Genomic DNA, 20,970 nt, shown 5'->3' with positions numbered 1-20,970 from the left:
GCAACAGCACCCTCTTGTGTCAACAGTCGGAACGACATCCAATGCGTTGCGTAGATACAAGGCAACAAATGATTGCGCTGTGACGGTGAAAAAGTGACATGTTGCTTTCGTTAGGAACTTTACTTGATATTAGCAATTATCATTAGTGTACAGGGAAAAAATGTCATTGGTGGTTCAACATGGCCAACGAAGAGGATCCGGGAAGAGTGGTGAGAGTTGATTGAATTTCTTTTTTCTTGTTGTTGTTATATTTTTAGTTTAGTTATCCAGCACCGTATAGTTTTAAAATTGCATCAATATATGGAAAATCAAATCAGCATGGTGTACTAGTGTTGAATCACTCTGCCCACAATTTTGGAGTTTGGAGCTAGAATTTCAGAAAAATTGGGTCAGTCTTGGTTCATTCTGAGACAAAAGTGCCAACATATGAACTATTGCTCTGGTAACTTTGTTTTTCTCGGTCCTTACAGCTGAAAACACCAATGAGACAATCAGGCTTCCAGATCTCCGTCAGATCACCGTTTTAACCAAGGCTGACTGGTCGAGGATCCAGGATGAAATCAACCAAGTGGACAAGGAGAAGGAACGCATGATGGAGGCCACGAGGCAGAGGGAGGCCCTGCACCTGAAATCCAAACAGATGGCCAAACTGTGGCCGAACACGCTTGCCGTAAGTGGACAATATGTGATATTTAGTCATTAGGCACCCAAAGCAGTTTTGAATTTTTGCGGTCAAGAAATATCGGCGTTGTTGCTTGTGCTTATTTCAAGTGTCAAAGACAGAAGAAGCTGGAGGCAAAGAAGATCCGGGACCAGGTGGAGGAGGAGAAAAGGAAACAGATCGATATGGAGGAGGCCAAATACCAAGAAGAAAAGCGGAAAGAGGCCGTTGAGAAGGCAAAGACGCAGCTCTACTATGAAACGGAGCGAGTCAAAGGACTGCATGTTAGTATCATGCACCTCTTCCCCCTGGGACACACAAGTGTGAGACCTTCGAGCTAACTTGGAACCGGAAGTCAGTCGGAAAGTCTGCGCAAATGCTGAGACTTGAGGATGTCAGCTGAAAATGACCTCACGGTTGCTTAGGGCTAGGGTAACGACCAATCACAGAGCGCGCTGAGCCCTTAGCAACTATGAGGTCATTTTCAGTCGACAGCAAGTGGCAAAATGGCCGCCCACTGAATGGACAAAATTCATATTTTCTCATATTCCACACACAAAATATTAACCAGAATGCCGTGTTTGGACTAGCGGGGCTGCTCAGAACGTATTATACTTCAGAAAAATGTTGAATTGACTTCCCCTTTAAGATTCCAATATCAGCACCTTCAACAATAGTCAAATAAAAAACAATATTCGGAAGAATGACGGCAATGGGGTTTATTGTCCTCTCATCTCCTCATCACAGCGTGCACTCTTGCTGACAGAAGTTCTGAAGGAAAGAGAAGCTCAGATCAAGCTGAAGCAAAGGAGGAAAAGCGCCTTCAAGGACCTGGACGAAGAATACATTCGGATGCTGAAGGCCAGAGAGGATGAAGCTCTCACAAAAGAGCAGGAGCGAACGCAACAGAAAAAACAGGAGAGCAAAGCTTTTGCCGAAGAACTGCGGAAGCAGTAGGTGAAGAAACAGGTTATGCGTGCGCCATGTAGACCATAAATGGGGAAATTAAATAATGAGGTGTGGCCACAATTTTTCGTCAGCGTTAACACTCAAAGGATCACGGCTTCTTGTGAAGAAGAAGAAAAAAAACATTGACCGGGTTAGAGCAATGCCTGCCTCCTAGTGGTGAATGGTGCCAATACAACTTAAAACTATAGTCGAGGATAGGTTTATAATTTTCTCACCCGTGTCCCGTAGGATGAAGGAAAATCAGCTGGAAAGAGAACGACGGAAGCATGAGACCAAGAAGGAGGGTGAGGAAATCAGACGGCTTCAAGAGCTCCATCAGTGGGAGCAAAAAATGGAGGAGCAGTCGCAAGCCAGGCAGAAGAAAGAATTCATGAACGATCAGCTGGTGGGTGGGCTCACGTGAACCTTTTGTAACCACTTACATTGGTTCAGTTATGAACGCGCTGGTGACACCTTTTCATAGGAGCATCTCGCTCAAAGGGAGATTTCGAAGGCGGCGGATGCGGAGACACAAGAGTTGGAGGAGGCGCAACGGAAACGGTTCCTTTCTGCAAAGGAGAAGATGGTGAGGTTAAGAAGAGATAAGGAGAAGGAGTTGCTCAGGTAAGAACACGGGAGAAGAAATACAATACCGTATTTTTCGGATTATACGTCGCTCCCGATTATAAATCGCACCAGCCCAAAAATGCATAATTAAGAAGGAAAAAACATATACATCGGACTGGTGTATAAGTCACATTTTTGGGGGAAATTTATTTCATAAAATCCAACACCAAAAACACATGTCATCTTGAAAGGCAATTTAAAATAAAAATAAAATACCGTAGAGAACAACAGGCTGAATAAGTGTACATGGTATACTAACTAACATCACATGACTGACATGCCTGGTCATGTCAGTAACGACCTAACATAACAAGAGTTATTCAGATAAGCATAAAGAACATGCTAACAAGTTTATCAAACTAACCGTTTGACTCCAAATCACTAAATCCAATGAAATCTTCATCCTCGGTATCACTTTTAAACAACTCCCCCAACTCGGGAGGTAGAGCTTCCTCTTCTACGTCGCTTACGTCAGATTCATCGTCGATTCATCAACACGGACCGAGAGCGCCCTCTTGTGGTTTAATGTGAAAATAACGTGAAATGACATAATCATATGTTAATTATTTCACACATAAGTCGCACCTCGGGCCAAACTATGAAAAAAAATAGCGATTTATAGTCCGGAAAATACGGTAGTTGTTCTTATGGTTCTCGTGATATCATCATTAAGGTTTTTTGTTTGTTTGTTTGTTTGTTTTTATTGCTCAGAGAGGTCCAGAATCGCAGAGAGAAGATCATGGACAAGCTGACGTTGGCTCAGCAGGAGCAGAAGCAGCAGAACAACGCCGAGACTGTCGCCGAGTTGGACGCACAGAGGATGCAGCGGCAATGGGAGGAAGAGCAGAAGAGGGTGCAAATGATGAAGTCGATCGCAGCTCACAGGGAGCACGTGGTAACACACACACACACACACACACAAGTGTTCTTCTCAGAAGAACTGAACATACGTTAGTTCTGGAGCTTCAACATTCTCGAGCTAATAATGTTCCAACAGATCCAAGAGAAAGAGCGCAACGAACTGATCGGAAAACAGAGAGAAAGAGAAATTCTTCGAGCAAAGAAAGAAGACGACAGAATATTTGGCGAAGAACAGCAAAAGAAGTCCCAGAAGATCCGGCAGGAGCTCCGAAAGATACAAGACTTCAATGCAAGCCAGATGGTAAATCATTAATTAACAGGACCGGCCATTTTCAGACCTTTTTTTTTTACCCAGTCCTGAGGGGGAAAAAAACGGATTGAATGTGTGCAGTCTAAAAAGACGTCTAAATACGTCTTTGGGAGTGAATGAGTGAAGTCAGTGTACGTCGGCTGGGTTGACTTGACAGTTGGCTGTTTTGGCTCCGATACAGCTGGAGAAACAAGCCAGGCAGCATCAAGTAAGGCTAGCGGAGCAGCAGTTTGAAGCCGAGAACATGGAGCTCCTCGCCAAAGAAGAGCTCGGGTTCGAGCGGTACTCGAGGGCCGTGGTCCAAGCGGCCGCCGCCTCAGAGCGCAACGTGCTTCCGCTCTACAAGGCCGTGAGGGAAGGAGCGGCGGGGGGTCCGGCCTTCATTGGGGCGAGACCTCGCTACCTCGTTCAGGACAGCAGTGGCGCCGAAATGCCCAAATATGTCTCGGACGGCACGCGGGATATCAAGAAGATCCACCAGGTTGAAGATATCGAAGAAGCAAAGAAGAGGCTCGGCTTTACGTGGTTTTAGAGCGCTGCCGGAGGGCCCGCGGAGAACTCAAATGCGGGAGCGGTTGCTGGACTCTTCGTGCAAAAGTGAATTCAAAAATTTGTTTCAAAATGCATCATTCGTATGTGAAGGTCATTTGTGAAAACATTGAAGATTGAGAAGATTACTGTACTGGAGAGGGTCAATAATTGCCGTGGAACGTTGCAAAAATATTGTAAAAACAAAATGGTGTCTTTTTAATTTCCATTCTACACAGAGGGCACGCGACGAAAACCAACGTGCGCAATGAACATCTCATCCAAGTTGGTTTTGTCGCACTTGCGCCATGAACATTTTGCACATTAAAAAAAACAAAAAAAAAAAAAACAACAAACAAGTTGACAGCAAGAATACAGAGACGAGCTGGAGGTCATTGAAAAGGTCACTGGACCCATGAAGTGAAAACCTCATGGTCTGAAAGAAGCATGCAAAGGATTATTTTCTCCCCCCCCCCCCCGCTCTTTTAAATCACATTTTCCACTTCAAAGATAAAATAACCAAACGAGCTTCGGTTAAAAAAAAAAAAATAAAAAAAAAACGTTTCTTACAGCAAAATCTTTAATTGGCTGAACCAAATAATCAAACGACGGTTTGGTTTTTAAGTCCTCAGTTACAGTACGCCATCAGTCGGCCGCAGAAACCGTTTTTGTTTAGCGCAAAAACCAAGTCCTTGGCTCACAAGAAGCCCCTGTGGTCTCTTTTGTTGGTTGGGGGGGGGTTGATCGCTGGCCTCTTGCAGCCATCGCAGTTGTCAGGTGCAGCCTCTCGTTTACTGTCAGGGAATTATTATTATTATTATTTTTTTTTAAATGGCGCTGTGGACAAACCGAGTGAGAAATATCACCATGCGCGGCTCTTTGGAAAGACGGAGCAGCGCGGAAAATGCGTACTTGCGCATATGACGACGTTCAGGAGAAAGAGGGTGGTGGGGGCCGGGGGGGCACAACTAATTTTAAGACGGTTTCAGTCGCTGCGAGACCTTGAACGGGGGCTCGAGTGATCCCGTTTGCTGTTGCTTTTGCCTTTCGTCGTGTCGGTTCTTTTCCCGTCTTTGGAGGCGCTTTTGGATCTTCTGCGTTTGGAATCGGGGCTCTTGCGACGCTTGCGTCTGTCTTGATCGCTGTCCGAGCTGCTGCTGGAGCTGCTGGAACTGCTGCTGCTGGACCTGCTGCGTCGTCGCCTCCGCTGGCCGTCCTTGCGATCTTTGCTGCGTCCCCTCCGGCTGCTCTTGCTTCTGGAGCGCCTGCTTCGGTAGGAATCGCGGGCCTTGCTGCGCTCGCGGCTTTTCCTGCGCTCGCGGCTGCGCGTCCGCCGCCTTTTGTCGTCCTTGTCGTCGCCGTGTCGCCTGTGCGCGCTCCTGCTGCGTTCCCGGCCCCTCTCTCGGCGTTTTTCGTCCTTGTCCTTGGAGGCGGCGCGCGCGGCCTTCTCTCGGTTTCGGCTGCTTGATCGCCGTCGCTCCTTGGAGCTTCTGTCTTGACTTTGCGACTTTGTCCGCCTTCTCTCGCCGTTGCTCGTCTTGGAATCCTCTTTCTTCTTGCCGTCAGACTCCTGCTCCCTGTTTTTCTCTTTGCCGTGATCGCTTTCCTTCTCCTTCTTGTCCGCATTTCGCTCTTTGCTCCTCGAGCGATCTTTCCTGTCACCGCGTTTATTCTTCTGACTCTTCTCTTTGCTCTTGGAGCGTCTCCTCTTCTCTCTGCTTTTGGAGCGTCTGCTCTTTTCTCTGCTTCGACTTTTAGATTTGGCCTTTTTCTTTTCCTTCTGCTTGCCTTGCTTCTCCCCGGAATCTTCCTTGCTTTTGGATTTCTTGTCCTTTTTCCCCTCGTCCGCGTGCTCGCGCTTGGAACTGGAGGTCCGCCGCTCTCTCCTCTGAGGGATCCCGCCGGCGGCCTCCTCCTTGTCCTCGCTCATGTCGCCTCTGGAAAAAAGACCAAAAAAAAAAGTCAAATCATCTCATCAAAAGCGGACGGTTCAAACAAGTCGAAAATGTTCATGAAGTGGGTTCAATGGTTGCGACAGAGTCAAAAGCAGCGTGTTGAGCTTATGCATGTGCGATAAAGTTGCGCAACACCACAACGAAATTTCCATCCCGCGACCGCCGAAAACAAGACGCAACTCTCCAAGTACGATCAACACGAAAAAACATCGGCGATGAGGCCGTTACGTGACTTTGCCCGTTTCACGCACAAGGCGACTCAACGTGCTTCTGGCAAACAAAACGCACGTCGAAAGGCCGATTCACCCCGCGCGCTCGGTTTTTCTCGCCGTCTGCCGGAACTTGCCTGTCTCCTTTAATCCAACGCTCCCCCGTGACCGCCCTCATCCTCTGACGCTGCAACTCCAGACGCCAGTGGGGCGGAGTTTCGCTGCGGCGAAAGCGATCTCTGGATCGTGAACGAGAGCGTGAAGGAGTTCTGTATCTCTGCGTGGTGGTGGGTCGGGGGGGGGGGGGGGGCGGGGGGTGACACAGTGAATCATTTGCTTTTGCAGATGGGAAGAGAATGAAAGTGGAATGACTTTGTGGAGCGCGCGCGCAGACTCACCCTGGGGCCCCTGCCTTTGATTTTCCTGCCGGATCGCGTCATGACCAATCTTCTGTTGTACATGGACTGAGAATTGTATTGCGCGCTCGATCTGCCAGGAGGAATTCGAGAACGCTCATCGGTGCCAGTCACAATATATATATTTTTTAGAAACAAATAAGAATTGCTACAATATAACACAATACACGAAGGTAAGCCCTCCTCAAACACTCACTTGTATTCTTTGGCATTCGACTCAGCATGACTTAGATTTGCTCTTGATTTTACTGTTTGGTGCTTTCTACCGCCTTTATTACCGATTTGTCTTACTGTTTATTGTGCTTGTTAAATCGCTCCGTGTACAGCACTTTGTATGCAGCGATGGCTGTTTGAAAGTGCTCGAGAATTACTCTTGACTTGACTTGATGTCCTCAATCAGCGCTAAGGAAAATGTTTTTCCAACTTAGTCGGGAGGCTCGCGAGCGTCACCCACCTGTCGCGAGGGCGTTCGTCTTTGCTTTCTTTGTCCTTGACGGGCTCCTCTTTTTTTTGCTCGACCGGGGAGAACCTCATCAGGAAGCGATTCTCGGGGACGGGCGGTATTTCTTCAGGACGCACGGTGGACGTGACCACCTCTTCTTGTTCTTTCTCTTCGACAACTTCAGGCTGCTCGTCGGCCCTGTGAGGACGTGATGTCGGAATAAACGCTGGTTTCCAAAAGCTACAAGCTTAAAATAATAATAATAATAATGTGGGGGTAAATCAAGTACTTCTTTTTGTCCTTCTTCTGTTTCTTCTTTTGCCTTTTGGCTTTCTTTTTTTGCTTCTTGGACTCTTTGTCCGATTCTTCGGACTCGGAGGAGGATTCCGAGGTGCTGTCGGAGTCACTGGAACTACTGCTGGAACTGGACGAAGCGCGCTCCTTCTTCTTGTCACGTTTCTTGGCTACGGGAATGTAAGACTGGGTTAAGATTCCAATAGATTGCGGAGGCGCAACACGGCTCTCGGGTTCGAAGGAGACGAACCGACCTTTTGATTTGGGGACGAGTTCCCCGCAGTTCAAAACCTTGATTTCGGCGTAGGGTCTGCTGTTGGGATCCGTTTTCTCATTCTCCATAGTTTGTAAGACCTCTTGACCAGAAATCACGTGGCCGAAAACCACATGGACCCTGTCAAAAAAGCAAAACAATCAAGAACTGAAATGTGCCTCGTGCAGCCAACTGCGAACTGGGCGGGACCCTTACCCGTCCAAATGAGGAGTTGGTTTGGTTGTTCTGGGAGGATTCGGAGAGAAAAAAAACACACACACACACATTCATAAGCAAATAACAACACGTCAATTCAGTAATAATGAGAAAACCTCTGGATGCCTACATGAAAAACTGTGATCCATTTGTATCTTTTCCTCTATTGGCCATAGACAGCAAGTACTCCTTGTTATGTTTCACAGCAAAGCTTTCGTCTGAGGGGGGGTATAGGGATTGCAAAAATTGTACAGCCATTTTCACGCCAGTGCTCATTTAATAAACCCACAAAGTCTTTACCTTCAAAAAAGCCCCCGTAGATGGATTCGCCTCCTCTTCCATTGCCTACCGTTTAAAAAAAAAAGGGGGGAGAAAGTAGATCAGCAAACATTTGTGTTAATTTCAGATTTACTTAATAATCAATGTATGTTAATGCAAAACACGACAACAAAAATGATTCTAAAAATACTTGATTATAGTAATCACCTTCACTGAAGTCGCCTCCTTGAATCATAAAGTCTTTCACAATGCGATGGAACAGGCATCCTTTGTAATGAAGCGGTTTCTGGGTTACTTTACCAACACCTTTCTCACCTGGAAGAAAATACATCCGGAATACAAGATCAAGATAGATATCTCTATATAGATAGATATATATTTTTTTCTTGAATATTATTTTGGTGAAATTTTACAACTCACCAGTGCAAAGGCATCTGAAGTTTTCACATGTTTTGGGACACATGTCTGTGAACAACTCGACAATGATTCGACCGACTGCAAAGATAAGATATCCTTTATTCGTCACACAATGGGGAAATTTACAAATTTACAAGGAAATGGATTTCATAATTCAAAACACTTGTTTCCAAGATCAGTCAATTTAAATCAGCTCACCCTGGCCTCTAACATAATTTAATCGTGTGACAAAGAAGAGTTTCACCATGAAGTGACTCAGTAAACTGCAGTCATATTTTTCAGATGTTCAAGAATATACACACAGACATGCGAATATTCACTATGAGCATATATAGAGCGGAAAGGGAGTGATTCCGAATATGATCAGTCAATACAACCTTATTTCAAATGCCAATATGAGAAGTACATCTCAGTAGAACACAGATGCAGGCATTGTCTTGGTCAGGCAGAAAATGAGATCATCAAGAATCATCCAAACATTCACGCTGAAGGCTGTCTTACCTGCTGCGCTTCCAATTCCGATGTCAAAGAAACACCGAGAACGTTGAACCTTGATCCCCATGATGACAAGAGTTGCTGAACCACCTGAAGGAGCAACACCTTACATATTAGTAACATATTGATAAAATACCAAGACAGTAAAGTCACCACTAGACGCAACTTCAGTCTTCATTCCATTCATTTACGCATTATCACATATAGAAAATGCAGAAGGTGAACAGGGCTCTAATTCTGAAGGGAGAATTGAGGACCACATTTGACGGGACTTAAGGTCAAGTCGCGCCAGCTCGTCTCTACTTGTTTCCAACATTACATGCTAACATTAGCCCAGCTAGCATTTTAAGCCTTTCGCCCCGCGTTTTCACAACACTGGGCGGAGAAAAAAAAAACAAAGGATGTAAATCGACGAATTTTCTTACACGTATACTCATCCAATATTCGTTTTTAACGTTAAGTTTGACATTGATCCCAGCAGGTATCTGCACGGGCCTCCAGGCTAACACTTAGCATACTTAGCCAGGCAACATGGATGGATACCCGGCTGGCTACACTCAAGAGCAACTTGGACGATTTAACTTATGGTACGCACAATCGAGTCGGGTGCAATGCAACCTTACATCACCTGGAAAAAGCAATCTTATCACTCCATGTAGCAGACGTTTCTTTCAAAAGGCACGGGTTCTCATTCAACGTCCACTGATCGTCCGCTTACGAAGATGGCGCGATGGAGACGTCACGTCAATGCATTTTGGGAAGGAATCGTTGGCCACTTTTTTTGTGTTTCCTGCACATGGTCACTACTTTACGGCACTTCAATGGCTCTACCAGAGATGTTTTGAAGAGAAGATGACGAAATATGTTATTTTTCTGTTTCGTATACAAAACATGTTATTTCGCTAATTTTATTTAGCATCAAGTTTTCTGTGCTTTTAATGTTGTGGATAGGCCAAAAGTTTCAACATATTGCTTGACTTCATTTTCACAACATTTTTAAAAATGAGCTTTATGATAACGTATCAACATTTATTAATATAGGAACCAGAGATTAATAAAGAGAAAGGTGCGGTTCCATAATAACACAGGTTAGTTTGAAAGAAAATGGGCAATCCCACAACAAATGAAACACATCTTCAGGAGATCTTTCACATCAAGAGAAAGCCAATGTATTTTTTGAATCAAAATACAGTAAATCAATAAATACATAAGTAAATCTGAAGGAGTGGCACCTCTTCTATGAATTAGTCTTCGTATATGACAGTAATTATTGCATTTTGAAGAGAAGCAAATGTCACCAATTTCAATTTTTCTAGGATCTGTGGATCTAAGGTCAAGTTGTAACCAGCCTAGGAATAGCATTTATAACAATATCAAATTCAGGCAAAATGACATCACCATAGTAAATGGCATCACCATTGTGTATTTCGAAACAAATTCTCAGTGAGTCAATAACGATCCATTCAAATTAAACAACAGAGCAACTATTGTGAGAAATTATTTTCAGAAAATGAATAACCACGAGAGAAGTATCTGTTTGTGAGAATTAGAAAGTGTAATGGGGCGCTTAGGAATATGGATTGTATTATAATTACAAAACAAAAGGAAATTGAGACTTCCAACTTTAGAATGGTTTACTAAAGACAAAAATTCGACAGCATCAATAGTCTTTAACATTTCTGGCAAGGCGACACGATGTGACATGCTTACTATGGTGGGATTGAAATTAATGTTGTGTCATTTTTGGAATTTAGAATCTTTTGGGGTTTTTTCCAATTCACCCAGCTACATGATTTCTATCTGTATTTTGCTCAAAGCGCTCACAAACTACAACCAGGAAACCAAAAGCAGCCGCACCAATTATATTCGTTAACGTCACTCGATACGGAAGTCGTGCCCGCATGTTAAGGTAAGTTTGACTTTGCAAGGATGAATTTGAATGGTTGTTCCCCCTTTTTCGTTTATTTTAGCCATGCGGATCTGTTAATTAAATATGCATATTTCTCAATGAACGTAATCGTGGCATTTGATGTTGTGAGTAATTGTTGTTACTACCACGTGAATAACGCGTTACAAAACTGATTACCCAATTCAGTGTTGACTGAAGGAATTCTCTACTTTTTAACTTTATCTTTAACGCATTTCAGTTTGTTACCTTATACAGTATAAATAATTACATAGTTGTGTGTATGTACCTGTTTCTTCATCTAGGAACCCCATCCATCTCCTGACTGTGGATGTGACCCACCTTTTCACTGTGACATTGTGGTTGAAAGTATCACACATGCAACGATGAGGTTGATTGTGATCTGACGCTCAAGATGATGTTCCGGCTCCAGGTTGCACGTGCTGGTTTTCGTAGGTTACTTCACAAGGTCCCAGTGAACCGTGATCAGGTTCTGGATCAATTGCGGATCTGCTCTGCCGAAGATCATGTGTTTGATTTGGTGGGTAATAACAAGGCCAAGCTCAGCGTGGATCACGTGAGTTTGGCCGTGAAGATGCTATGGCACTTCCAGAAAGAGAAACCGCAGTTGTTGAGAACGGTCCAGCTCATCAAGAATCACCCACAGTTCCTGACATTGCGGGTTCTGGCTGAAAACAAAATTGCACTCATGGACGATGTTATGTTGGTGGACTTGCTGTATAGTTTTCTCAGGTGCGTGAAATGAACCGCTGGTCTATATCGGAATATATATATACAGCCGGTGCAAATGCAACATGCTCTTGAACTGTTTTTCCAGGCTGAATGTGGACCATCATGATTCGCTTGTTCAGCAACTGATTTCTGAGGCTTGGTTAAGATTAGACAAGTGAGTATTTTTTTATTTTATTCATAGAGTCTTCATAGCTCCCTGTCTATTTGAGTTGACTTTAAAATGATCCTTTCTGCATATTTGCAGACTTCCATTGACATCCCTGTCCAAGTTCGCCATCTGCCTTGCTGATCAGCAACTTCAACATAGTACTCTGATGGGCCACATCACCAATATTGTGGATCAGAAGTTGTCATCCATCGATGATGCTAGGTTGGAAACTCTTTCCAAGTTTAGTTCTGACCCTTTGGATAGACATGAACAAAAAACACGTTCAGTTCTTGGGCTGAACAATTTTGAAAATCAACACTGGTCAATGTTTTTAGAAAAAAATTTAATATGGCCTCTTTTTTTCTTGCTGTTCATTGGGTTTTTATAACAATAATATTAATAATAATAACAACAACAATAATAATAATGTAACTTCTGACCCCTTTTAGCTATAAATTACGATGCGTGGTTGAATATAAATTTTACTGGTCAAACATATAATACAAACATTTAAAATACAGTCCCTAAAAAAAAATCTCATGTGCTAAAAAAAAAGTAAAGAATTCTTTTAAAAATCAACATCAAAATATGCAAATGACAGGTGGTGTTTATTTTTATTTTTTTCCTGCTGCAGGGTCCTCACCACGTTACTCATTAGCATTTCATCCCTGGTGTCTCCTCGTCTACGGGATGCCCTGATTAGCCGGGCGGACGACCTTCTGGACAAAATGGATCCGTCGAACTATAACAACGCTCGCAGAGTGGTGCAATTCTTGCGCAACATTAAGTACAGCCACAGGCCTCTCCTGGAGAAATGCAACCAGATCCTCCTGCGTAACACTCCCAGGCTGGACGCGGAGAACATCGGGATTTTCTTGGGGCTGTATCAATCTTTGCAGTTTAACAACTGGGACTTCAGATTGGCTGCGAAACAACGGCTGACGGAACTCATCGAGTCAAGCACAGAGCCGTTCTCTTTTACTAAACTGTTTGCTGCGCTAGCGCCCATAGCAAGTGCAGAGATCAGAGACGGGTTGGTATCATTCGAATGTGGAAAGACTTGGAATTCTAAATTTTTGGACCATTTATAATCACTGTGCCTTTTTTTTTTTGGAATCACTTTCAGTTTGGAGAGCACGGCCCTCCTGTTGGCTGATGAGTTCGGCGCACAGCAGGCGTTGGCCATTGCTGAAACCCTGGAAGAGATTCAGAGCAGGAACCTACGCTTGATAAGCAAGTGAGTTCAAATCATGCAGGGATTTTTATTGTGGTTACTTTTTATTTTGTTTCTTAACTTCAGTTAGGGGTCGCCCGGTAGTCCAGTGGTTAGCACGTCGGCTTCACAGTGCAGAGGTACCGGGTTCGATTCCAGCTCCGACCTCCCTGTGTGGAGCTTGCATGTTCTCCCCGGGGCCTGCGTGGGTTTTCTCCGGGTGCTCCGGTTTCCTCCCACATTCCAAAAACATGCATGGCAGGGTGATTGGACGCTCTAAATTGTCCCTAGGTGTGAATGTGAGCGTGGATGGTTGTTCGTCTCTGTGTGCCCTGCGATTGGCTGGCAACTGATCCAGGGTGTCCCCCGCCTAATGCCCGAAGACGGCTGGGATAGGCTCCAGCACCCCCCCGCGACCCTAGTGAGGATTAAGCGGTTCAGAAAATGGATGGATGGATGGACTTCAGTTAGTTTGCATTACTTTTTAGAGCAGGTTTGACAGTGTGTATTTTTTTCCCCCAAAAATGCTTCATTTGAGTTTGGTTTTTAGAATTAGTTTTAGTTTTTTTTTTGTTTTAAATATCAGATGGTTTATTTCTGGAGTGTCAGTCGAACAGTTGGAGCAGCTGTGTTTTTTTTTTTCCAGGATTGTATCAGTAATCCAAAAATACCTTGACGTCTACAAGCCAGTGGAGATTGGCAGAATCACGCAAGCCCTTTATCTGTTGCATTATCATAATCCATTACTCTTCACCAAATTAAGAAACATCATCGTCAAGTAAGTCGATAGCCAATTGACATTTGTCAAATCCACCAACGTATTAAAGCTAAACGTCTCAATCCCCCTTTTGCTCTTCAGATTCATAGAGCGCAGCGTCTACCCCTACGAAGTGACCATGTTGACCCGCGTCCTATCCATGCTGCCGTCGCCGCGCCTGGAGGAAAGCGTGATCTCGCGGGTGGACGCGGTGGTGCCCCAGTGTAACCTCAACGACCTCAGCAGTATCTCCTTAGCCCTCGCCAAGTGGGTTCGCAACGACCCGTCGTACCGCCACGGCACGTCCAGCAGGTACGTGCGGCTCCTGCAGAGCCTCAACCGCTGCGGCCACGAGAGGCTGCAGACGGCCGACCGGCTGGACCTGCTGCTTGAGGAGCTCAGGTACATTTCGGGTGAGTGGTTTGAAGAAATTCTGCTCGAAGAGACCATAGCCACGCTCCGGAGGATGACGGAGCAAATAAACTGGAGCACCGTGCCGGATCTATCCTTCTTCTTAACCAGGATAAATCATCACTGCGCTCCGCTAATGGAGCGTATCGCAGACGTGGCCATTCGAGACATTGACAAGGTGATTTAGTTGACAAAATGTCTCTTTAACTTTGCAAATAGTTGTACACTGAACTTCTGCAGGCGGCCCGGTAGTCCAGTGGTTAGCACGTCGGCTTCACAGTGCAGAGGTACCGGGTTCGATTCCAGCTCCGGCCTCCCTGTGTGGAGTTTGCATGTTCTCCCCGGGCCTGCGTGGGTTTTCTCCGGGTGCTCCGGTTTCCTCCCACATTCCAAAAACATTGCGTGGCAGGCTGATTGAACACTCTAAATTGTCCCTAGGTGTGAGTGTGAGTGCGAATGGTTGTCCGTCTCTGTGTGCCCTGCGATTGGTTGGCAACCGATTCAGGGTGTCCCCCGCCTACTGCCCGGAGACGGCTGGGATGGGCTCCAGCACCCCCAGCGACCCTATTGAGGATCAAGCGGTATGGAAGATGAATGAATGAATGAATGAACTTCTGCAAATGTGCACATTTTCAGATTTTTTTTTCCAAACCTATCTTCTCTTAATTGCTGAAAAACACACTTGTTTCCCGGTGTTGTGTCATTTGATGACATCTTTGTGTCAAAGTATGTTGAAGTGAGTTGAGGAGTTTCATTCAGACAAGTATTGCTTGGCAGCCATCTTGGCAATTACAAACATTTTTACAGGGGGCGCCAACCACTATTTGCAGCAGCGCTCGGTACAAATACATTCTAACTGTTTGTTTTTTTTCTCTCTTTAAGATTCACCACTCAGCAACGTACGCTACCCTGCTTCCCTTTTCTATCCTCAATTTTGACTCTGAAAAAGCCGACGAGCTATACGATGTTTGCGTACGGCGCTTCACTCCTCATATGAGTAAGCATGCGGATCGTTTCCTTTTCTGATTTCAAGTGTGCGCTGAATCATTTGAGAAGGCAGTGGGAAATTGGTCGTAAAATTGCCCTTTCTGTGTATCTAGGCTCCTTTGACCCCCATCTATTGGTTCTGCTGGCCTACACCCTGGCGGTAGCGGACTGTTTCCCCGAAGAACTGATCAGAGAAATCTTCAGCATAGATTTTCTCGGAAAGCTCGACGCCCAGCTGGAAAGTATGTGGACAGCTTGCTCACAAGCTATTTGAACATTTATTTCACGTCCACAATGTCCATCTTAAGGTCCGTATGGTGTACTCTGTTTTTTTTTTTCACTAGACAGGAATGGGGACGGTTTGTCGTACGGCGCTCTGATTTCTTAGATAAGAAGTGAAAATTTTATGGGATGTGAGAGACAGTTACTTGTCTAGCGCCATGATACTTACTCTTTGTTGTGAGGCCAAAAAGTTGTTGAACACATCTCATGCGTTTTACTTTTGTAACCGCCGCAGCCCTAACCGACGCGCTGAACATGCGGACCCGACTGCGTCTCATGGAGCTGAACCGCGCCGTGTGCCTCGAGTGTCCCGAATTTCAGGTGCCGTGGTTCCACGAGCGCTACTGCGAGCAGCTGCAAAAGAAATGTAAGAGAACGTTCTTCAGATTTTTTTGTGTGGTGGACGTTGGGTCTTGAAAGTAATCCGTCAAATTTCTTTCCAGGGAATGGGTCTATCAGTCCTGTGCAAAAGCAGATCCATAAAATGTTGGGGGAAGTCCTTGGTGGTATTAACTTTGTCCGTGTTGCGGGGGTCACGCCATATTTTTATACTGTAGGTAAGTCATATGGTGACTCCAAAGGTTGAATCCAACATATTCTAGGATGCTGGTGGAGTTGTTCGCATAAGTCTGATCTAATAGCTCGCGTGTGGCATGGCTGCTTTAGAGTGCCTCGTTGTCTGAGCGTGGAAAAGCTTAACAACAATCTGGTGGGATATATTCCAGCCATCGGAGTCCAAGGCGTTTCACAGTTTATTTATTTTGGTGTCATTCAAAGCTGGCGATGAATGTTGTCGGCACTCTTCTTTGTGGTGTGTCAAATTTAGAAGACAAATTGAAATCGGAAGTCATGGAAAATAATGAACAGAACAGAACACAGAAACAAAAATGACCTGTGAATAGTTTTTGTCCTTTTCATCGGGGCACGCACCTTTCACTCCCCCTCGCAGACTTTGAATGCCTTCTGGACAAGCAGCTACAGCCGTTGCCTTACAGCGAGCCGAGTACTCTGCAGATCTTGAAGAATGGAAAGATTGACTGGGGCACCGGCTCACTGGAGAACATCAGGAGCGAGCTTCCCCCGGGAGCACAGCGGTAGGAAAACACTCAACAATAAAGAGAACACTTTTTTTTTTTTGAACCCCCAAAAGTTTATTTGTTTCTACCGCTGTCACTTGTCACAAAGGATTGCGATTAACTTCCTCGATTTCAAGTCCTTCTGCAAAAATTCCCATCATATAAAAGGAGAGGCCCTGATGAGGAAACGGCATCTTGAAATTTTGGGGTATCGTGTTGTGCAGGTATGTAATGCATTAGTATTATAGACTGCTTTTAAAAATTATTATTTTGATTTATTTTTGCACATTAACTCGGCTGTCAGAATTCACTCAAACCTTGTCGTCTTATCCTCATTGTACTTCCAGATCCCTCATTTTGAATGGAACTCAATGGAGCTTTCAACACTGGATGCTTGGAAGGAATACCTCAAGAAAAAAATATTTAGAGACCTTGCGCCCTGAAGGCATTATTTATTGAAATAACATTTATAAAGTCAACTCATTTTTTTGCCTCGTCATCATAATTTCACAGACGTTTCATCAAGTGTTTCTTATTTCATATTTATCACGAGTTTTTTGTTTTGCTTTTGTACAATAAAAAAATCTTTTATCAAAATATGGAGCTTTTGTTCTGTTGGCTCGTGTTTAGGGATGTTTTTTTATCAGCTGCAACTGGGGGCTGCAGGGAAGGTGGAGCTTCAGGCTTCTGCTAGAAAGCAAATGACAGGAAAAGCCTACTGGAACATCTAAGATTTATTTGGGGGTGGGGGAGTCATCAGAAGCACTCTAAATGGTGGTAGATGTGTGCGCTGACTCCCATTTAACACTAGCTGTGTGATTGGTCACGCACACGGGTTCTCTTACATTCTTTCAGTTGTTTATTTTTACTTGAATTTAAAAAAAAAATGTGTGCAGGTTCTAGGTCACATCAATGGTGAAAACTAAAATGACTCGTGATGATCATTCACTTAGAATGGCCACTAAAGTGTCAAAACATAAAATCTGTGATGTTATTAATGTCACGTCACCTTGAGTATGAATTCAAATCTATTCCCGAGCCGTTAGAGTTTGGCCATGCGGGCCGCATTGAGCCGCATGGACGCACAGGAGGCCCCGGCCGCGTAACGCATCTCTCGGATCATCCCCATCCACTCCTTCTTGTCATCTTCGTACCTGGAAGAGAGCGAGCACATTCTCACTCGCGGATGACGATAGAACGCCACGTACTGTGACGTACAACCGCGCGCATCAAGTCACGTACTGCCAGATGTCCACAACTTCAACGGGCTCGCACTCCTTGTTGTCATTCTGCACCATAGCGAAGCCGCCGATGGCGTATAAGAGTCCTCCGCAGCTGACCAGGTTGATCGAACTCCTCTCCTGGGGAAACTCTGTGAATGGGGACCACCTGCAAGACGTGCACACATCAAGGTGGCTCGAGAAAATGGACGAATGATGGAAATTCTGAACTAAAATGGCGGTTTGACACAAGATTAACGGAGCGACTACAGTCTGTGCGCGTGATCCACGTACTTGTTGGTTGAAAAGTCGTACGCTTCACAGGAAGCGGTGAGGCCTTCTTCGTTGACACCTCCAGCCACGATGATCCTCCCTTTGTGGATGACCGCACCGAACATGGACCGCGGCGTCGTCATGGAAGCCACATCTTTCCACTCGGACCGCTTGTGGTTGTATGCGAACATCTTATTGGTGGGCTTGCTGGGTTAAAATATGACGGCAAGTCAGATGACAAATATAAAATCTGAAGGTGTTTGTAAAAAAAAATCATAAATTCAACTTACTTGTCATCCGTCTTCCCACCAATACAATAAACTAGCCCGTTCTCAGAGACCACACTGTGTCCGTGAATCCTCAGGGGCAACTTTTTTGTTTCGCTCCACTTCATCTTTCTAGAAATGCCAGATTGAAGAAAGAATGAAATAAAAGCAAAGCCATCCGAAGGCTCGACGGACATAGCAGCACTTACTCTGTGTCAAAACACATAACGGTGTCGTGGGATTCGTTGCTCTCCAAGTCTTTTCCCGCCACAGCGAAGATGAGATTGTCCGTCTCCCCCATTGCGAACAAGCACCTGGGGGACGGCATCGGGGGCAACGCAATCCAACCTCCACCCAGACTGTCCATCTGGAAAGACATTTTAAGAAAAAAAAAAAGCTGACCTCTGGCAAGAGGTGGGTACACACCGGATCTGTCACCGGTCAGTCAAAGGGCAGAGATACGAGGTGTGTCACAAAAGATACGTACATCTCGAACCCAAATACAAGCTAGCCTTAATACAAAATCTAACTCATTCTCAGCGTTTACGCAAGCTTAACACAAGAACTGAAGAAACAAAACTGGTGCAGGGACCCGGATTCAAGGACTCTGTGGAAAGGAGGAAAAGTTCCATTGAAGGACATCCGAAAGGGTCCACGACTGGTATTTTGTTCTGGTTAATAGCAACCCCCCACCCATCATTATGATCCGAGCCTCTGACAGTTCCTGGCCGATAAGAACATCAACAGTACTTAACGGAGCAACCAACCTGCTCGCCCCAAGCTGGTTCTGTGGGGTTTCTTCCTCGTTCCCAGGTTCAAGGGGGTTCAAGACTACAGACCTGTGGAGGATTCTGAAAGAATCTTTCTAGGGGTGCATAATGGCGCGGCATAGAAGGCTCGCCCCAAGCTGGTTCTGTGGGGTTTCTTCCTCGTTCCCAGGTTCAAGGGGGTTCAAGACTACAGACCTGTGGAGGATTCTGAAAGAATCTTTCTAGGGGTGCATAATGGCGTGTCATAGAAGGCTGGGAAGGTGAAGTACTTTGAAGTAGGAAACTTGTAGATTTGAAATGCGTCTTTTGTGACAGCAGTCCTTGAATTTTTCGGACATACCGGTAGCTTTTTAAAAACACAGAGAGAGGCCGAAGCCAAGACTTGAAACCTTAAACCTGACCAGAGCTAAGATTTAAAATCTTACCTGGTAGAAATAACACTGCAGCGGGTTGTCTTTGTTGTCTTCGTCGACAAAGAGTCCCCCCAACACGTAGAGGTTGTTCTTCTTTGACACCAGACTGACGTGGTTTCGGGGGATTTGCTCCGTCATGGCGGCCAAAAAGCATTCGTTTTCCTGGCCGTCGTAGGCCACCGCAGCCGTGTCGTTGATCATCAGTACCAAGTCTTTAGCGAACATGCCGTATCTGCGCGTATCATTCAGGTAGCCAGGCAACTTGGCCTCCTCGCCTTCGGCATCGTCCTTTTTCCTCTCGGGCAACTTCCCCGCAAACGCTTCCCTGATCTCTTTGATTTTTTTGGCAAGCTCCGGATCGCTCTTGATGAGGTCGTCCTTTTCTACCTTTTCCTTGAAGTACTTCTCAGGGAGTAACCGGAAACGGATGCACTCGAAGGCTTCCCGTAAGGACTTCATTCGATTCTCCTTGTCTTTCCTGATCCACCTCATGAGGGTCTCAAAGACCACCTCTTCCTTCTCCACATTCAGGGCGTCTGCTCCAATCAGAGCGAAGAGTTCAGGAGGAGCGAGTTCCAAAAAGTCCTCGTCCTTGGCGACGGTCACGAACCGATCGGCGATGTAATCTCGAGCCGCTATCGCCAGTCTGGGGCAGTTGAGCATCAGCCCCAGACGGTAAATTGCAAGGCAGTTCTTCATGGTTAGCTTCTGCTGGAGAAAGTTCACGCACACCGTGAACACTGAAGGGATCTGGAAGCGACCGGCAACCGCCATGACGTCCTGCACGTTGTCATCATTGATGTCAATCTCCGCCGAGTACATGTAGTTCACAATCGCTTCCATAACAGCGGGGTCAAGATCCTCCAAAACCACTTCCTTCTTGTCCACTTCGGTGCCATCTTCAGAGAAGTAAAGCTCCCGGAAGTAAGGGCTACATGCGGCCAGGATGAGCCGATGGCAGGGGATGCTCCTGTCGCCTACCTTCAGGACGCAGTCCACCAACTTATTTTCATTCAGGAGCTCTTTGAGTCCGTCCTGAAGTAAGGTGCTCTGAAAGAGGCGCAGATCTTCCTTCAACCCTCGAGGGTCCATCGTGGTCGCAAACGGATGGGAAGCGCACCAGTGTGGAGACGACTGACCGACTGCGGTGAAAGGGCAGAGTTTGAAGGTGCTCACATCTGAGGCGACAGCGGATATAACCGAGCTCCTCTAAATTTAGCCCGGCGCCCCATCCAGGAGGAATTCAGCTTGGCCCTATCAGAGCCTACACACAGCTGTCATGCAGTAAAAACAACTGCGGAGCCTCGTCACCCTGGTGAGTCGTAACAGCATTGTTAGTGGCCTTTACATAAAAATAACCCAGGGGCTTTATCTCTACCTCCGCCAGAGCTGAGAAGTAATAATATCTAATTGTTGTACTTACGTAGCTTTTTCAGTCTATACGTAACCCTTTCGGCCGCAGCGGTTACTACAGTGGACAGCTTTATCATGTTACCAGGTTACAGGGTGCATAAAAGGGTTAGTCTTTTCAAGTTGATATCTTGATTGGTTGAGTTCATGGGGACTGAATCAGAGAGCTTTAAC

The 20,970-nt window shown here is 45.5% G+C and overlaps 4 protein-coding genes and 1 long non-coding RNA gene across 8 annotated transcripts; 2 read left to right on the top strand and 3 right to left on the bottom strand.

Moving 5' to 3' along the window:
- Positions 1-36: 36 nt before the first annotated feature.
- cfap210 (cilia and flagella associated protein 210) lies at positions 37-4,113 on the top strand. Its single transcript, XM_052081566.1, has 9 exons — positions 37-209; positions 471-670; positions 772-945; positions 1,409-1,614; positions 1,859-2,015; positions 2,094-2,233; positions 2,948-3,131; positions 3,234-3,398; positions 3,589-4,113. The coding sequence occupies exons 1-9, from the start codon at positions 161-163 to the stop codon at positions 3,937-3,939; spliced, it is 1,626 nt and encodes a 541-aa protein (XP_051937526.1). The 5' UTR covers positions 37-160; the 3' UTR covers positions 3,940-4,113.
- Positions 4,114-4,128: 15 nt separating this feature from the next.
- Positions 4,129-9,708, bottom strand: ppig (peptidylprolyl isomerase G (cyclophilin G)). The gene is made up of 13 exons (XM_052081565.1): positions 9,540-9,708; positions 8,918-9,001; positions 8,420-8,494; positions 8,207-8,314; positions 8,021-8,065; positions 7,851-7,938; positions 7,721-7,750; positions 7,506-7,645; positions 7,247-7,421; positions 6,970-7,155; positions 6,498-6,588; positions 6,237-6,376; positions 4,129-5,872 (listed from the first exon to the last, which is right to left on the bottom strand). Exons 2-13 carry the CDS (start codon positions 8,976-8,978, stop codon positions 4,921-4,923), a joined length of 2,091 nt encoding a protein of 696 aa, XP_051937525.1. The 5' UTR covers positions 8,979-9,001; positions 9,540-9,708; the 3' UTR covers positions 4,129-4,920.
- Positions 9,709-10,586: 878 nt separating this feature from the next.
- Positions 10,587-17,062, top strand: fastkd1 (FAST kinase domains 1). Of its 3 annotated transcripts, XM_052081408.1 has the most exons (16): positions 10,587-10,945; positions 11,123-11,358; positions 11,431-11,570; positions 11,656-11,724; positions 11,815-11,940; positions 12,353-12,751; positions 12,845-12,955; positions 13,578-13,709; positions 13,791-14,277; positions 14,982-15,096; positions 15,200-15,328; positions 15,604-15,735; positions 15,812-15,925; positions 16,318-16,462; positions 16,554-16,668; positions 16,792-17,062. In XM_052081408.1, exons 2-16 carry the CDS (start codon positions 11,233-11,235, stop codon positions 16,885-16,887), a joined length of 2,436 nt encoding a protein of 811 aa, XP_051937368.1. In that variant the 5' UTR covers positions 10,587-10,945; positions 11,123-11,232; the 3' UTR covers positions 16,888-17,062. The 3 variants fall into 3 exon arrangements, with proteins under 3 accessions (XP_051937368.1, XP_051937367.1, XP_051937366.1); XM_052081407.1 differs by having other exon boundaries at positions 10,587-10,924; positions 11,123-11,570; XM_052081406.1 differs by having other exon boundaries at positions 11,123-11,570.
- LOC127611101 (uncharacterized) lies at positions 15,511-16,390 on the bottom strand. Its single transcript, XR_007965236.1, has 2 exons — positions 16,299-16,390; positions 15,511-15,722 (listed from the first exon to the last, which is right to left on the bottom strand). It is a non-coding gene; the product is annotated as an uncharacterized LOC127611101 (long non-coding RNA).
- Positions 16,511-20,949, bottom strand: klhl41a (kelch-like family member 41a). 2 transcript variants are annotated; one of them, XM_052081410.1, is made up of 7 exons: positions 20,368-20,949; positions 19,399-20,285; positions 18,413-18,570; positions 18,228-18,335; positions 17,959-18,144; positions 17,687-17,833; positions 16,511-17,598 (listed from the first exon to the last, which is right to left on the bottom strand). In XM_052081410.1, the coding sequence occupies exons 2-7, from the start codon at positions 20,227-20,229 to the stop codon at positions 17,487-17,489; spliced, it is 1,542 nt and encodes a 513-aa protein (XP_051937370.1). In that variant the 5' UTR covers positions 20,230-20,285; positions 20,368-20,949; the 3' UTR covers positions 16,511-17,486. The 2 variants fall into 2 exon arrangements, with proteins under 2 accessions (XP_051937370.1, XP_051937369.1); XM_052081409.1 differs by having other exon boundaries at positions 19,399-20,949.
- Between the last annotated feature and the right edge of the window lie 21 nt (positions 20,950-20,970).

This window comes from Hippocampus zosterae, chromosome 12 (assembly GCF_025434085.1).
Source record: "Hippocampus zosterae strain Florida chromosome 12, ASM2543408v3, whole genome shotgun sequence".
NCBI classification, from domain to species: domain Eukaryota; kingdom Metazoa; phylum Chordata; class Actinopteri; order Syngnathiformes; family Syngnathidae; genus Hippocampus; species Hippocampus zosterae.
The sequence above is the reverse complement of the archived record's forward strand: the minus strand, read 5'-3'. Positions and strand labels throughout refer to the sequence as shown.

What these genes read in the sequence shown, in the direction of transcription:
- cfap210 (XM_052081566.1), top strand. Translation starts at nt 161, where the DNA reads ATGTCATTGGTGGTTCAACATGGCCAACGAAGAGGATCCGGGAAGAGT. An exon ending in AATTCATGAACGATCAGCTG is followed by an intron (nt 2,016 to 2,093) that starts GTGGGTGGGCTC and finishes ACCTTTTCATAG; the next exon opens with GAGCATCTCGCTCAAAGGGA. An exon ending in CAGCTCACAGGGAGCACGTG is followed by an intron (nt 3,132 to 3,233) that starts GTAACACACACA and finishes ATGTTCCAACAG; the next exon opens with ATCCAAGAGAAAGAGCGCAA.
- ppig (XM_052081565.1), bottom strand. Translation starts at nt 8,978, where the DNA reads ATGGGGATCAAGGTTCAACGTTCTCGGTGTTTCTTTGACATCGGAATT. An exon ending in AATGGATCACAGTTTTTCAT is followed by an intron (nt 7,751 to 7,850) that starts GTAGGCATCCAG and finishes GAATCCTCCCAG; the next exon opens with AACAACCAAACCAACTCCTC. An exon ending in GACGAACGCCCTCGCGACAG is followed by an intron (nt 6,589 to 6,969) that starts GTGGGTGACGCT and finishes TCCTCCTGGCAG; the next exon opens with ATCGAGCGCGCAATACAATT.
- fastkd1 (XM_052081407.1), top strand. Translation starts at nt 11,233, where the DNA reads ATGATGTTCCGGCTCCAGGTTGCACGTGCTGGTTTTCGTAGGTTACTT. An exon ending in TCATCCATCGATGATGCTAG is followed by an intron (nt 11,941 to 12,352) that starts GTTGGAAACTCT and finishes TTCCTGCTGCAG; the next exon opens with GGTCCTCACCACGTTACTCA. An exon ending in GCGCTTCACTCCTCATATGA is followed by an intron (nt 15,097 to 15,199) that starts GTAAGCATGCGG and finishes CTGTGTATCTAG; the next exon opens with GCTCCTTTGACCCCCATCTA.
- klhl41a (XM_052081409.1), bottom strand. Translation starts at nt 20,478, where the DNA reads ATGGACCCTCGAGGGTTGAAGGAAGATCTGCGCCTCTTTCAGAGCACC. An exon ending in TACGACTTTTCAACCAACAA is followed by an intron (nt 17,834 to 17,958) that starts GTACGTGGATCA and finishes CACGTCTTGCAG; the next exon opens with GTGGTCCCCATTCACAGAGT. An exon ending in GAAGTTGTGGACATCTGGCA is followed by an intron (nt 17,599 to 17,686) that starts GTACGTGACTTG and finishes GCTCTCTTCCAG; the next exon opens with GTACGAAGATGACAAGAAGG.